The sequence below is a fragment of the Terrapene carolina genome, unplaced genomic scaffold, assembly GCF_002925995.2.
Source record: "Terrapene carolina triunguis isolate 2854851 unplaced genomic scaffold, T_m_triunguis-2.0 Scaffold93, whole genome shotgun sequence".
NCBI lineage: Eukaryota > Metazoa > Chordata > Testudines > Emydidae > Terrapene > Terrapene triunguis.
In genome coordinates this window covers 32,419,221-32,433,779 of record NW_020664444.1, presented here as the reverse complement: position 1 = coordinate 32,433,779, position 14,559 = coordinate 32,419,221, and the positions used below count along the sequence as shown (strand labels likewise).

The 14,559-nt window shown below is 52.6% G+C and overlaps 1 protein-coding gene across 1 annotated transcript; it reads left to right on the top strand.

The window, feature by feature from the left end:
- Positions 1-2,038: 2,038 nt before the first annotated feature.
- PTX4 (pentraxin 4) lies at positions 2,039-13,327 on the top strand. Its single transcript, XM_026650700.2, has 3 exons — positions 2,039-2,264; positions 4,040-4,856; positions 12,472-13,327. Exons 1-3 carry the CDS (start codon positions 2,145-2,147, stop codon positions 13,110-13,112), a joined length of 1,578 nt encoding a protein of 525 aa, XP_026506485.1. The 5' UTR covers positions 2,039-2,144; the 3' UTR covers positions 13,113-13,327.
- Positions 13,328-14,559: the final 1,232 nt, after the last annotated feature.

Below are 14,559 nucleotides of genomic sequence, written 5' to 3'. Positions count from 1 at the left end.
CTCACAACACTCACTGGTTTTAGCTGTGCTAAGGTGGGAGAAGCTGGCATGGGAGTGTCTACCCAAGCTGCAGGCTGAGGAGCGATTGCAGTGTCATCGTGCCCTGTGAGAGAAGGCTGCGGGACGAGTGGGCAAAGCAGAGCCAGGAGGGCCTCACCCGGACACACCGAATTCCCCTGCCCATGAAGAGGAGTCTCTGCTCGCTGAGCCATGTCCCGGCCAGGGAAGAGAGAAGCCACAACTGCCACAGGAGAGACCTTCCACCCATCCCCAGCTACCAAAAGCCAGCTGATGCCCCAGGGGACAGAGAGGGACTGGCAGCTGGGACCATCAGGCGCCTCGGCGGTCAGTTGGCAGTTTGCCTGCCCATGGACTCCAGAATTAAGGCCACTAAAATACCCGACCCCTGAGAGAGTCCCAGTGAAACTCCGCTTGACAACCTCAGCTGAGAAAGGTCACAGGCCAAGTCCTGCAGTGGGGCTGATGTGCTCCAGGCTGCAGGACCACCTGCTGCCAAAAGGAGGCTGCTGGTGGGATGGAGGTGCTCCATGCCCTCCCCCCGACCCCTCCCCAAGTTGCAGAACCCTTGGCTCTCACTGGTGAGTTCTGGCCCCAGAGCACAGAGATAGGAGGAGGCAAGGAGCAAGGAATACAGGTTTCTATGGTGCCGGCCCCACACAGACTATAGTGCTCTTTGCATGTCCCCCTGCAGCATGTGGAATAGGCATTGGGCCCAATCCTGTCCCGAGTGCTGTGAGCAGGAGGAAGCAGGGTTTACACCCGCTAGCTGATTTGCTCTTGGTCCGTGGAAGGGTTGCTCTGCCTTCGGGCTTCTCAGCCTTGGGCCTGCTTATCACTGGTTCTGGCTGGTGTGGCAGATTTCCCCTCTCTCCCTTGCTGCTAGAGTTGGCTCATTGCTACCGCGCCTCCTCCCTTAATGGTTAGGGAGCTCAGCTCGCATTCCCTGGTCACTTCTCATGGGCTTGGTTTCAAAGGCAGGGCCCTTCCTCACAATGCAAACAGGGAGCAAAGAATCTTGGGCCATAGGCCTCCAGCAAGGGTCCATATTGTCCATGGCAGCTGATGTGACTGTACAGGAAGTCTCCCTGCTTTCATATCATTGTGTTTCTTTTACCCCGGCCCACCAGAAGAGGCGATGGTGGTCAGCTAACATGGATGATTGTTATCCCCAGGCAGGGCAGCTCCATTCCTTGGCTTCCCTACCCCCCATCTCCCAATAGAGGAGTTGGTTTTTATTGCAATCCGGGGAATTTGACTGCACCAAAAAAGACTGCAGCTCTGCCTGAAGATACATGTGAATCTTGTGCTTTAATGCCTGCTGAACCTGTGCTGGGAGGTGCTGAGCATCTGCCACTCCTCCGGCCTCCAGCTCCCAGGACATGCTCAGCAGGAAGCAGTGCCTTGATCCCGGGCAGGTGGGAGGCCCAGCAGGCCTGGCCTGGAGCCTTTGCAGGGAAAACAGGGTTGGTGCGGATATAGCCCTACTCTGGTGCATGTAGACAAAGATCTACTGGTGACAATGGCTGCTGGGTCTGTTATTAATGTCTTGATGAACTGTGCTAAGTGGAAGCCATCGGTAAACATTGCTGATTCCGCTCAAACCCTGGGGAGCGCTAACAGGAGACAGCAGGGCGGGATATGGGCCCCACGCACTTCTGCAAAACCCATCTGGCCTCCTGCATGCAGAGATTTTCAACAGGCCATAAACCAGCAGGGCTGACTCTGGGCCAGGGGGTGTCAAGTGCTTGTATAAACAGGAGTGGTGCAAACATTGCCCTTCCCCCAGTACTAACCATCAGCAGAGCCCCTGCGCCAGCCAGCTTGCTCCTGAAGAAAGCACTGGCTTCCGTGCTAAATGTGGCTCCTGGGGAATGCTAAGGGAGTCTGCAGATCTCATCTATTTTGAGGAGAAACCACAGACTCCTTTTTGCCTGGTGGGAGGAACATGAGCCCCTTGCATCAGAGGGGGAAACTAGTGAGATCAGCCACAAAAACCCGAGAGAGAGATACAGAGGAGAATACAGAAGTCAGACACTGAACCAAAGTCATTCTTCCAATTCAAGAGCTACCAGAAGAATCTGCGACGCCCGGCTCTCTGCTGCCGAACGCGCTGGGCGAGGAAAATGCTGCCCGTTTGCCTTCTTCTTGCTGCTGTGTGTCTCCAGGGGAGCCTGCTGCAGGAGGCCGGGACCAGGGACCAGAGAAAGCCATTCTTTGAAAGGTTTAGGAGACTCGAGGAGCAGGTGAATATTCGTGACTCTTTGTTATTGGACAGACAGGGCCAAATCCTACTAACTTCAGTAGGAGTCAGACCTACTTACTCCAAAGGGTCTGCAGTATATCCCTCCGATATCAACGTGTCTACCCACGTGTTCCTACAGTACCTGTCTCACCAACTGGCCCAGCACTGGAACTTACCTGTAGAAGTATATGGATGTAATATATCCGGGTGGCCAAACTTACTGACCCTCCGAGCCGCATAGGATAATCTTCAGAAGTTTGAGAGCCGGGCCTGCCTGCTGGGGCTCGGGGCTTCTGCCCTGGAGTGGGGTGGTGGGGCTAGGGGATTCTGTGAAGCCCCAAGCCCCGGCAGGCACCTCCTGGGGGCTGAAGCCCCAAGACCCCCCACCCTGCAGGGCACAAGCCCCTAGCTCCACCACCCTGCCACAGGGCAGAAACCCTGAGCTCCCCACCACCACCGCCAGTGTGGTAGGCAGAGAATGGGGAAGTGTGAGGGGGGACTCTGCAAGCCGCACTTTAATTGTAAAAGAGCCGCATGTGGCTCGGCCACCCCTGGAATATACAGAACATCAACACCCTTTACTTACACGGTTTTTACTCAAGCCAAACTTCCCTTCCCTTTGCCTGGAGTTTGCCTAAGTCTTGACTCTCTGTTACCCTAGAGGAGACTGTAATGTCTGTGCAGACTTATGAGTCTGTGTGATAGCCATTAGAGATACACAGCCAGCGTTTCCCAGCTAGATCTCTGGGAGCTGCTGGCTGCTCGGCACCGCTGCAGATCAGACTGTTTCTTGAGGTGTTTAACTTTAGATCGAGGGGTCAAGCTTTAGGGGTTCAGTTTTGAATGCTGTTGCTCTCTGCTGAGGAAAGTGCCGACAAGAGGGCACGGGCTCACTGATTTGCACAGCAGACCCAGGCCCCCTTTGTGAGTTATCAAAGGACAGGAGTGCAGGGAGAAATGTCTCTGTCCTGTGAAGATTTGGCTGGGGACCCCCTGGGCTTGGTATGTTGGGGAGTCCAGGGGATCGCATGAGCAAAGAGTCAGGGTTGCAGTGACCAAAGTGTAAATGATCCAGTTTCTACGATGTGTGTATGGATCATATGTACGTAGTGTCCCAAAAACTAGAAATGGGAGAACACTGACTAGGTCATCAAATCCGGTCTCCAGCAAGGGCAGGAGAGAGTCCCCAGTCAGTGAGCGGGCTGAGTTCCTGGGAAGTGTCTGGGTTAGCAGCCTGCGAGCTATAAAGGGCAATGCAGACCTGAGTTACGGAGCATTTTGATATTATTTTGCATTTTCCAGCAGGCAGTCCTGTGTGAAGACAATACCTGGTTTCTCTAGACTCCGTGGCACATGGCTCACCCAATGGATGAATTTCAGCTGGAGAGGTCTTGTTATGTAGATAAGGGCCGGATTCCAGGCCCAACTCTGCCTCTGCCACACTGGGGGGCCTTGGGCCCTATATTCTGGCCCTGAGTTACAAAAGTGGCATCAGATTTGGGGTGCCTCTGGGTGAGGGTGCTCAGTGTGAGACCCCTTGGGGGTGGTTCCAATCTGCAGTCAGTGGGAGCTGACCACAACCAAAGCAACCACAATTAGAGGCCCCTTGTGAAAGTTTAGCCCTTAATGCTTGTGTGTCAGTTTCCCCAGTAGTCCAAGGGTTGTGTAAGTCCCTGGGGTTGTGGAGGGTTGATTTGCCAGAGTTTGGCAGCCCTGCCCAGAAGCGATCCCTGAGCTAAGTGCTGGGAATCATTCAGGGTTCTGGGTGTTTTGCAGTTTCGTCGGTTTCAGGAGGTGACACTGCTGCGTCTCCAGGGGATCGCCGGGAATTACAACATTTCCTACAACATCGACACCAGGTTCCGGCTCCTGGCGGAGCAGTACGACACCGTTGCGGCTGCTCTCAACGCGTCGCATGCCGCCCTGCGGGAGGACCTGGGCTCTTTGAAAACCTGGATGAAGAAGCTACAGAGAAGAACCAAAAAGCTGGCTTCTAAACTCTCGTCGTTGGCTGAGTCCCTGAGTGAAAGCCGCAAGCAGAGCTCTGGGGAGAAGCTGCAGCAGAGCGCTCTTCTGTCCAACCTAACCCTGCAGACTGCAGGCCACACGGCGGACCTCACTGCCCTGCGCGCCAGCAGGAACACCCTACAGAAAGAGCTGGAGAGCCTGCGGGAGGCCAGTCGGAGCCAGGGAACCAAACTGGAGGCTCTGGAGCAGCAGCTGAAGAACACGCTGCACAAGGAGGTCCTGGCATCTGGGCACCATGAGCTGGCTGCGGCCCAACGACTGAACCAGACACCCCAGGACAAGCTGCCGGAGGCAGGGGGAAGCCAGGGACACAGCGTGAAGAAGCTGCATGCCAAGCACAAACAAAGGAAGAAGCTGGGGGAGAAGAGGCAGCAGCTCCTGGCCCAGGCTGCAAAGAGGAGGCTGCAGAGTAGCCTGTTCCATGGCAATAAGACCCCCGGGCAGGAGAGACAGCCAGAGACACCCACTGTGCCAGAGCCACAAGCTGCCAGGCAGCAGCTCCGCAGGGTGGCCAAGATCTCACAAGAGCAGCTGCAGTCACCGTCACCTGAGAAGCCAGGCACAAGTATGTTGAGATGTTTACATTCTCTCTGTCTCCCCAGCACACATACCCACATGATGTTATGCTAGGGGGTGCTTTTGTAGAAGGAAAGCTCAGCCCTCCATTGCTTGCAGCGGGCCTTTGATCTTCAGCAGACCAAAACCCCTCAGGCTAGAGAGGTGCCTTTTCTTTGTCCCGGGTAGAGAGAGAGCTTGGTTGGACTCCTCCTGACCATCCCCTGAACCCAACACATGGTGCCAACAGACCATTCTCCCCACTCTGGGATTACAGCCTTCTCTTGCTGCTAGCTAATGTAGTTAGACTTGCGTGTCGAATGGTAGCAGGCTGCGGTGTAGTGCTGAAAGTTTAGGATTCAAACCTTGACACTGATGCATGATGGGGAGCTTGTGTTAGTTGCACATAATAGAATCTGGCTTTATTTTGCCTTTTAAAAATAACCTAGGATATTACATACAAAAATTATGTTAAAAGACCTACATTATTTAGGCTGCAAAATCCAGCACTTGAAAGTTAGGAAATGCCAGGTCTGTGGTTGCCTTTGCAAACTTAATTCACCCCTCTGTCCATATGCCTTAGAATCTTTGATTACATGATTATGTACTATTTTTCTGCACATGGGGCCAAATTAAGGTTGTGTGGGCAACTCTAAATCTGATATTTCCTAATTTTCAAGTGCTGGGTTTTACAACCTGAAGAACGTTATGATAGAGGTGTATAAAATCATGCATGGGCTGAAGAAAGTAAATAGAGAAGTGTTATTTACCCCTTTACCCAATGCAAGAATGAGGAGTCAACCAATGAAATCAATAGGTAGCAGGTTTAAAACAAACAAAGGGAAGTACTTCTTCACACAGTGCACAGTCAACCTGTGGAACTCATTGCGAGGGGATGTTGTGAAGGCCCAAAGTATAACTGGGTTCAAAAAAGAATTAGATAAGCTCACAGAGGATAGGCCCATCACTGGCTATTAGCCAAGCTGGTCAGGGACACAATCCCCATGCTTTGGGTGTCCCTAAACCTCTGTCTGCCAGAAGCTGGGACTGGGCGAAAGAGGATGGATCACTTGATAAATTGCCCTGTTCTATTCATTCCCTCTGAAGCATCTGGCACTGGCCACTATTGGAAGACAGGATACTGGGCTGGATGGACCATTGGGCTGACCAAGTACGGCTGTTCTTATGTTCTTTTAACATTCTTTTTATACATAATTGTGCGCATATGACACGTGCGATATAGGGCACATACGCTGCATTACAGCAGGTGCCTGGGAAAACCTTCTATAGGTGATGGGCGCAACGTACAACTTCCATTCTAACTCCCCTTTTGTCAGCTGCTCATAATTTTGGCAAACAAATTCCTTTGGGGCTGAACTTTGCCATGGCCAGGCCTGAATTCTCAGTTGTGCTAGGGCACCCTTATACCATTCTGGCAGCATAAAGGAGCTGTACGTCAGTGTAAATGTAATCCCCCAGCCCCCTTCAGGCCCCTTTACACTGCCAGAGTGATCTAGATGGCTGTAGTGTCAGTGAGAATTCAGGCCCTATGCACTGTGCAGAGATTTTTGGAAGGTTTCAGCAGCCGAGTTGGTCAGTTGTGTTGTCATTCTTAAAACACCAACCATAAATAAACCACCTTACCCATCAGAAAGGTTGGCCACACATCACCCAACAAGTGCTGGACCAACTCGGCTTCTTTTATAGATCGTGCTGGGTTTTAAAGCACCAGCCGAGCTGGCTGGGAATTGTGGTGGTGGTGGGGGGTGTTGGAAGTTGGGAGCGTTGATATTTTCCCACATGCATGAAGCAGGATTTTCTATTGGGTTTTTATGCTCCATCTCAGCCTTAGCCTCATTCTGCTCCCACGTGCACCGGACAGTGCTGTTCAGGATCTCTCTGCTCGCCCTGACAGGTCTTAGACTGCTGAGTTCTCTTCCCCTCTGGCATTGACTGGCCTCAGTACTGCTTTGCAACTCTGCAGCATGTCCCCACCATCACGGAGCGAGGAGTGGAGAGCCCAGAGGGGGAAGAGTCTCAGGGGGGCTGTGCGGGAAGCCCTGGGGGAGAGGGGATGCTTAGCGGATGTAGCAGTGGAGCCGGCAGGCTCTGCTGGAGAGGGTCACTCAGGGGTCTCACCAGCAGCATTGCTACGGGGACTCTCCCTGGAATCCCAAGCTCAGGTGGGCTCTGTAAGGGGGATCTCCAGTGCACCAGGCAAGCTGCTCTCTGGTCCTTTCGGAATCCCGCTCTGCTGGGAGTGGGCACTGAAGAGGGTGGGCTGGACAAGAGATGGTGTGAGCTTCTCCCCTTCCCCAGTCCCTCCCCCTCTCCTTCTGGATCGTGCTCATGGACTCTGAGATCTCTCAGTTACTCTCCACTTCTGACCCCCATACCTATTCGCCCATGCCCCCAGCCCCTGCTCTCCCTCCCTCCCCCGGCTCTTCTCCCTCAATGGACAAGCCCCTGGTAGGATGCACCATCCGCCAAAAAACCCATCCCAACTATCCAGCCTCTGACTCCTGTCTCTCCTACTAGTCTAAGCTCCTTGAACAGAGTCTTTGCTGTTGCTGCATCACCTCTGGGCTTCTGTTCCTTCCTCAGCCTCCCTGATCTCTCTGCAGCCTTGAATACTCAGGGTCCTCTGCTGCCTCCCCCTTGTCTCCTGTATCAAGTTTAAACTTCTCGTCCAGGCCTTTGGCTACACCAGAAACAGATGGCCTCTGGGAGGGCTGGGGCCAGTGGACAGGTGAGCTCAGAGGTAGCTATTCCTGGTGATGCTTTCTTGTTTGGATGCCTGCAGCCTTTGGGGATCTTTCTGTGGCCGCCTTGGCAGGGACTGAGAGATCATCCCATCTCCCCAAACTCCTGAGCTATTGCCATGACCGAGCTGCGTCTCTTCTTTTGCATCCAAATAGGTGTCACACCCCTGTTCCCTCCATCCCCACGGCCTCTCCAACATCAAACAGGGCCGTGACATAGATCCGACCAGGGAGGCTTTCCAGAGGAAGGGAGGGCAGCCGGCCGAGTGGAGGGTTCATTGAGCCAGTTAAACCATGAGGCTGGGTGGATCCACTGGCATGAGACTCTCAGGCGAGGCCCTGCGCTGTCACCCCAACTAGTGCAGCATCATTGTCAGTCAGAAACAGAGCAGGTCTGAGGGATTTTAGAGCAGCCACTGGATGGCACTATTGCTCCACAAAGGTTCAGCCCCTGCCCTGCTCTGGGCTGACATTGGTGTGGTCACTGGTGGTGTTGCCATGTGGGTCCCAGAGTCTTAGGGCTTGGCTACACTTGCGAGTTACAGCGCATTAAAGGAGCCCCGGATGCACTAGCTCACTCCTCGTCCACACTGGCAAGGCAGGTAGAGCACTCTGACTCCGCGGCTAGAGCGCTCCTGATACTCCACCTCGGCGAGTGGAATAACGTTTGATGCGCCCCTGCTGGAGTGCCGCAGCACCAGTGTGAAAGGGGTGTTGCATTACTGCGCTCTGATCAGCCTCCGGAAACATCCCATAATCCCTTAAGTCAAGTGGCCACTCTTGTCATTGTTTTGGATATGCCCTTTGAAAGCTCCGTTTGACAGCCGGCTGCTTATCTGCTTCGAGACAAAGCAACCATTACTGTGGAATGCTGTGTGTGAGAGAGAGAGGCGGGGGGGCGGGGGGGGGGAGGTCTGCTGCTGTCTGAACTTACAAGACAGCATGCTGACATGCTCTCAGCCCCCCAAAACCCCACACTCTCTCTCCCCCCACATACACACAACACACTCCTTGTCACACTCCCCCCCCCATTTGAAAAGCATGTTGCAGTCACTTGCATGCTGGGATAGCTACCACAATGCACTTCTCTCTGTGGCCGTTGCAAGAGCTGCTAATGTGGCCACGCCAGTGCGCTGTCAGCTGTCAGTGTGGACAGACTGCAGCGCTTTCCCTACTGCGCTCTCCGAAGGCTGATTTAACTCAAAGCGCTCTACATCTGCAAGTGTAGCCATGCCCTTAGAGAGACATGGTGGGGGAGGTGATATCTGTTATTGGGCCCACTCCTGTGCGTGAGAGAGACAAGCTTTCAAGCCACACAGAGCTCTTCCTCTGGGCTGGAAAAGGCACTCAGAGTATCACAGCTAAATACAAGGTGGAACAGATAGTTTAGCAGAAGTAGTTGGCACATATTGTAAGGGACCATTCAAGGGGAAGTTGCCCGTTAACACCCCTGTAGTCATAGGACAAAAACGGGTGGGGGGAGAGGAAGAGCGGGGGTGGGGGGATTAGTGAGTTACAAGTTGTTGTAATAAGCCTCAAATCCAATGCCTTTATCAAGTCCATGATTTTTAGCCCCTAGCAAAGTTATGAATTGAAGCTCCCAGCACAGGCACAGACTTTCTGATTTCCACGGGGGGGGGTTCGACCCCCACTCCACCCCTTCCCCCAAGGCCCCACCCCCACCCCACCTCTTCCCGCCCTCGCTCTGCCTCTTCCTGCCCCCGCTCCCTCCCCCCCGCACAGTGCTTCCAGCCCACCGGTGGGAGGGAGGCACTGGAGAGGAGTGGGAGGAGCTGATTGGTGGGGCTGCCAATGTGTGCTGAGCACCCACTATTTTTTTCCGTGGGTGCTCCAGCCATGGAACACCCATAGAATCGGCACCTATGGCTCTCGTCTTTGGAAGGTGTGGTGCGGGTTTCCTTTGAGGACGAGGCCTGAGAGGTCAGACATGGAGTGATCGCTTTGTCGCCGGGTGGGGTGGGGTCTTTTGTGTAGATCAGTTTGAAGCGCGAGTTCATTCCAGGGCATAGTGATTGTCTGGTTCCACCCACATCGTTGTTATAACGCACACACAGAGGCGTCATTCCCACCGGAGTGACTTTCTGAAGCTGCATGCTGGCTGTCCATCTCCACCTGAGCCTACGCTCTCCTGGGCTGGTGAGGTTTCTCATAGTACAAGCTCAGGGAACTTCTGGCCGGCTCTGGGTTGTTGGCATGGCTCTCTGGGGATTGCTCTGTTGAAAACAACAGGCCCTCACTGAAATGCTGCAGTTCTGCAGGGGGAAGTAGCAACTCAGCAGGGGTTTGCAGGACAGCTCAAGGCACCTGGGACCCCGCAGGGTTGAGCAGGAGACAACCAGACAGGTCCTGCAAGGAGGGTGCAGCCTCTTCCTGGGTGAATCTTTAGTGCAAATAACAATATCCATGGCTGCATCCTGTCTCCACCGTCCAGCCTAGCTCACTGCCTGCTGACGCTCGAGGCGGGGGGGAGGTTAGTGATAGCCATGCTACACTGTGCTGGTGGGGTTTGAGTGAGGGGGTGGGGTTGGGGGTGCTGCCCCCCAGCCAGCTCACTCACGTCACCCCCAGCAGTGCCATTCTGGGACAAGGACTGATAGCCCCAAATTCTGTGTCATGCAAGGTGCTGCCATGCCTGCAATTGTGCCTGCTAGGAGGGGGAGGGTGGCCTGGGGGCTCAGGCCCTGGCTGGGGATCAGGAGAGCTGGGTTCTAGCTAGGTCCACCTCTGGCACAGACTCCATGGGTGACTTGGGGCTAGTCACCCGCTGGCTGATTTATCTGAGTTGTGGAGCGGCCAGAACAACTCAGTGCCACTGAAAACCTGGCCCTTTGCCTCCCTGTGTGTCATGTTCATGAAGCACCTGGGATTCCCCAGATGGAGGCACTAGAGATTATTATCTAGATGGGGTGGGGGGAAAATACGTGGGGCTGCCTGCAGGTCAGCTCCTATGCCAGGTGAAAGGGAGAGTGCCTAATTGCGTGATCACTGTGCTCAGACAGCTGGGGGGCAGGGAGAGCTGTCCTTGACTGACCCTCAGGTACAGTGGGGTCACCAAACAGTAATAAGTCACCAGGACCAGATGGTATCACCCAAGAGTTCTGAAGGAACTCAAATGTGAAATTACAGAACTACTAACTGTAGTTTGTAACCTATCATTTAAATCAGCTTCTGTACCAAATGACTGGAGGCTAGCTAATGTGACACCAATTTTTAAAAAGGGCTCCAGAGGTGATCACGGCAATTACAGGCCGGTAAGCCTGACTTCAGTACTGCGCAAACTGGTTGAAACTATAGTAAAGAACAAAATTGTCAGACACACAGATTAACATTATTTGTTGGGGAAGAGTCAACATGGTTTTTGTAAAGGGAAATCATGCCTCTCCAATCCGCTAGAATTCTTTGAGGGGGCCAACGAGCATGTGGACAAGGGGGATCCAATGGTTATAGTGTACTTAGATTTTCAGAAAGCCTTTGACGAGGTCCCTCACTAGAGGCTCTTAAGCAAAGTAAGTTGTCATGGGATAAGAGGGAAGGTTCTCTCATGGATTGGTAACTGGTTAAAAGATAGGAAACAAAGAGTAGGAATAAATGGTCAGTTTTCAGAATGGAGAGAGGTAAATAGTGGTGTCCCCCAGGGGTCTGTACTGGGACCAGTGCTGTTCAATGTATTCATAAATGATCTGGAAAAAGGGGTAAACAGGGAGGTGGCAAAATTTGCAGATGATACAAAACTACTCAAGTTAGTTAAGTCCCAGGCAGACTGTGAAGGGTTATAAAAGAATCTCTCAAAACTGGATGCCCGAGTAACAAAACGGCAGATGAAATTCAGTGATGATAAATGCAAAGTAATGCACATTGGAAAACATATTCCTGACTACACATATGCAATGATGGAGGTCTAAATTAGCTGTTATCACTCAAGAAAGAGATCTTGGCGTCATTGTGGATAGTTCCCTAAAAACATCCACTCAATGTGCAGCAGCCGTCATAAAAACAAACAGAATATTGGGAATCATTAAGAAAGGGATAGATAATAAGACAGAAAATATCATATTGCTTCTATATAAATCCAGGGTACGCCCACATCTTGAATACGGCATGGGCAGATGTGGTTGCCCCATCTCAAAAAAGATATATTGGAATTGGAAAAAGTTCAGAAAAGGGCAACAAAAATAATTAGGGGTATGGAACAGCTTCCTTATGAGGAGAGATTAATAAGACTGGGACTTTTCAGCTTGGAAAAGAGACAACTAACGGGGGATATGATAGAGGTCTATAAAATCATGACTGGTGTGCAGAAAGTAAATAAGGAAGTGTTATTTACTCCTCATAATACAAGAACTAGGGGTCACCAAATTAAATTAATAGGCAGCAGGTTTAAAACAAACAAAAGAAAGTATTTCTTCATACAACACACAGTCAGTCTGTGGAACTCATTGCCAGAGGATGTTGCGAAGGCCGAGACCGTAACAGGGTTCAAAAAAGAATTAGATAAGTTAATGGAGGATAGGTCCATCAATGGCTATTAGACAGGATGGGCAGGGATGGTGTCCCTAGCCTCTGTTTCCCAGAAGCTGGGAATGAGCAACAGGGAATGGATCACTTGATGATTACCTGTTCTGTTCATTCCCTCTGGGAAACCTGGCATTGGCCACTGTCAGAAGACAGGATACTGGGCTAGATGGACCATTGGTGTGACCCAGTATGGCTGTTCTTATGTTATGTTCTTATGGCGGGGGAGGGGGGCCAGGAGGCTGGTCCATCGTCACAATGCACGCATGAGCAGCAGCCTCATGTGCTCGGGACAGGCAGTGACTGTGGCTTTCTCTCTCCCCTCTCCAGTTTGCAATGTGGATTCCATGCTGCTTTTCCCCAGCGCGTCCACTGAAAACTTTGCCACCTTCGGCCAGGGCTTCCAGACCGGCCTGCACGAGTTGTCGGTCTGCAGCTGGGTGAGCACCCACGCTCGCTCCCTGGGCACCATCCTGTCCTACGCCACGGAGGAGAATGACAACAAGCTCGTCCTGCATGGCCGGAACACCGCAGCCCTGGCCTCTATCCACTTTGTCATCGGTGACCCAGCTTTCCGGGAGCTGCCGGTGGGGCAGCTCCTGGACGGCGGATGGCACCACATGTGTGTCATCTGGTCCTCCATCCAGGGCAAGTACTGGTTCTATGTGGACAGGAGACTGGCATCCACGGGCTCCAAGTTCCAGGAGGGCTATGAGATCCCCCCTGGCGGGTCGCTTGTTCTGGGTCAGGAGCAGGATGTGGTCGGGGGTGGGTTTGACCCCTCAGAAGCCTTTGTGGGACGCCTGAGCGGCTTTGCCATCTGGAACCGCACTCTGATGCCTGGGGAGGTGTCCAGCATAGCGATCGGGAAGGGCCTGCCCCGTGGCACCATCCTGAGGCTGGCTGATGTCTCCTCCCTGAATGGATCAGTACAGAAGGTGAATTGCACCTGCCTGGAACACTGTTTGTAAACCAAGCACGCCCCCTCCCGGGCTGTCCCCAGCAATACAGACTGTGGGCAGCCCAGAGTCCAAATGCCAGGCAGTTATTGACATCAGCCTGTGGTGCCTGTTAGCCAGAACACTTCCTCCGCCCTGCTAAATAGGCACAATGCCCTTTTCTCCATCGGATGAGAGCCGAGGGGCTCTACTGACACAGCCATCGCCATGGAGATCCCGAGAGGCATAAAAGCGTCACTCAATTCTTCCCATGCCAATTTAATGGAAACTTCTTCATGTGATTGCTCATGTTTCCTCACTGAGTCCAGAAATCAGTGTGGCCGTGTCGAGGGTCCAGCCATGCTGAGATGACTGTGTCCAAAGGGATAACCAGCCAGAGGTCAGCTCATATCATACTTCAGCGTCATATTGCTTTTCCTCCTGCAGCGCTTTTCCAGACCCTTAGCAAAGACCCAGCAATCACTTCTCCCACCAGTGAAATGCAGCCAGCTCTGGGGAGGATTGGGGCGGAATGGCAGCTGTTTAACAGTGCACAGCAATACCACACACCAGATTAGGACAAGAGATGAAAGCCTCAGGTAGGATTTAGATAGAATGCAAGCATTCAAACTGGAACACAGCCACCCTGCACTTATGGAAATTGTCACGGAATTTTTAATTCCCAGCGATGGTTGGACCTTAGTCTTAGATCTCATCCAAGAGACAGCCCCATAATATCGTGCTGGGCATGGGTGTGGCCCAGAGATGGAGGGAAGCAGGCTGTCTCCCACAAATACCGCTTCTCATAAGTCCCACTTTTCCAGGAAGGGCTCCCCTCCAAATACCGACCTAAGCAAACCCCACAGAGCTACCACCAGCCCAGCCCAAGGTGCTGTAGCCGCATATAAGCACAGCACCCTGGGGGAAAGGCTCTTGGATTCTGTTTCCAACCTGAGGTGCAAATGACTACAGGTCTGTCGCATCTTAGGCGCATTTAACATGTGCTATTTCAGCTTTACGCAGTCGGCAAAAACAAAAAAAGAGGGAAAAATAACAATTTAAATACTGTTTCTGTAGTGCGGGCGATTCCGCCCGCCATTACACTCAATGTAATTTTGACTATACGCGATTTTCGCTTTAGGCGCTGACTGCGGAATGTAACCCCAGCGTAAGATGAGACAGACCTGTATTGCAGTTAGTTTTCACAGTGAAATGACAATGAGGGAACTTGCCTTCAAAACTTAATTCTTCCCAGGAGAGCCCAAGGAGGAGGGCAGGGGGAAGGTGGTCCTGGTAACGCAGCCCAGGCCTGCAGTCTAGGTTTGTGAAGTGCTCTTTGAAACATCAACAGTAACTGTGTACCAGACGGTGTGTACCCTGGTCGTAGAGGGTCAAGCTTACCCCTGGGGATGGGCTTAATGACTAACTCAAGGAACAATAACAGAGTAGAAACCTCCACCTAAGCTTTCTCCCCAGGTTG

Coding starts and splice junctions, on each gene's coding strand:
- PTX4 (XM_026650700.2), top strand. CDS start 2,145: ATGCTGCCCGTTTGCCTTCTTCTTGCTGCTGTGTGTCTCCAGGGGAGC. Junction 2,265..4,039: donor TTAGGAGACTCGAGGAGCAG/GTGAATATTCGT, acceptor GGTGTTTTGCAG/TTTCGTCGGTTTCAGGAGGT. Junction 4,857..12,471: donor ACCTGAGAAGCCAGGCACAA/GTATGTTGAGAT, acceptor TCCCCTCTCCAG/TTTGCAATGTGGATTCCATG.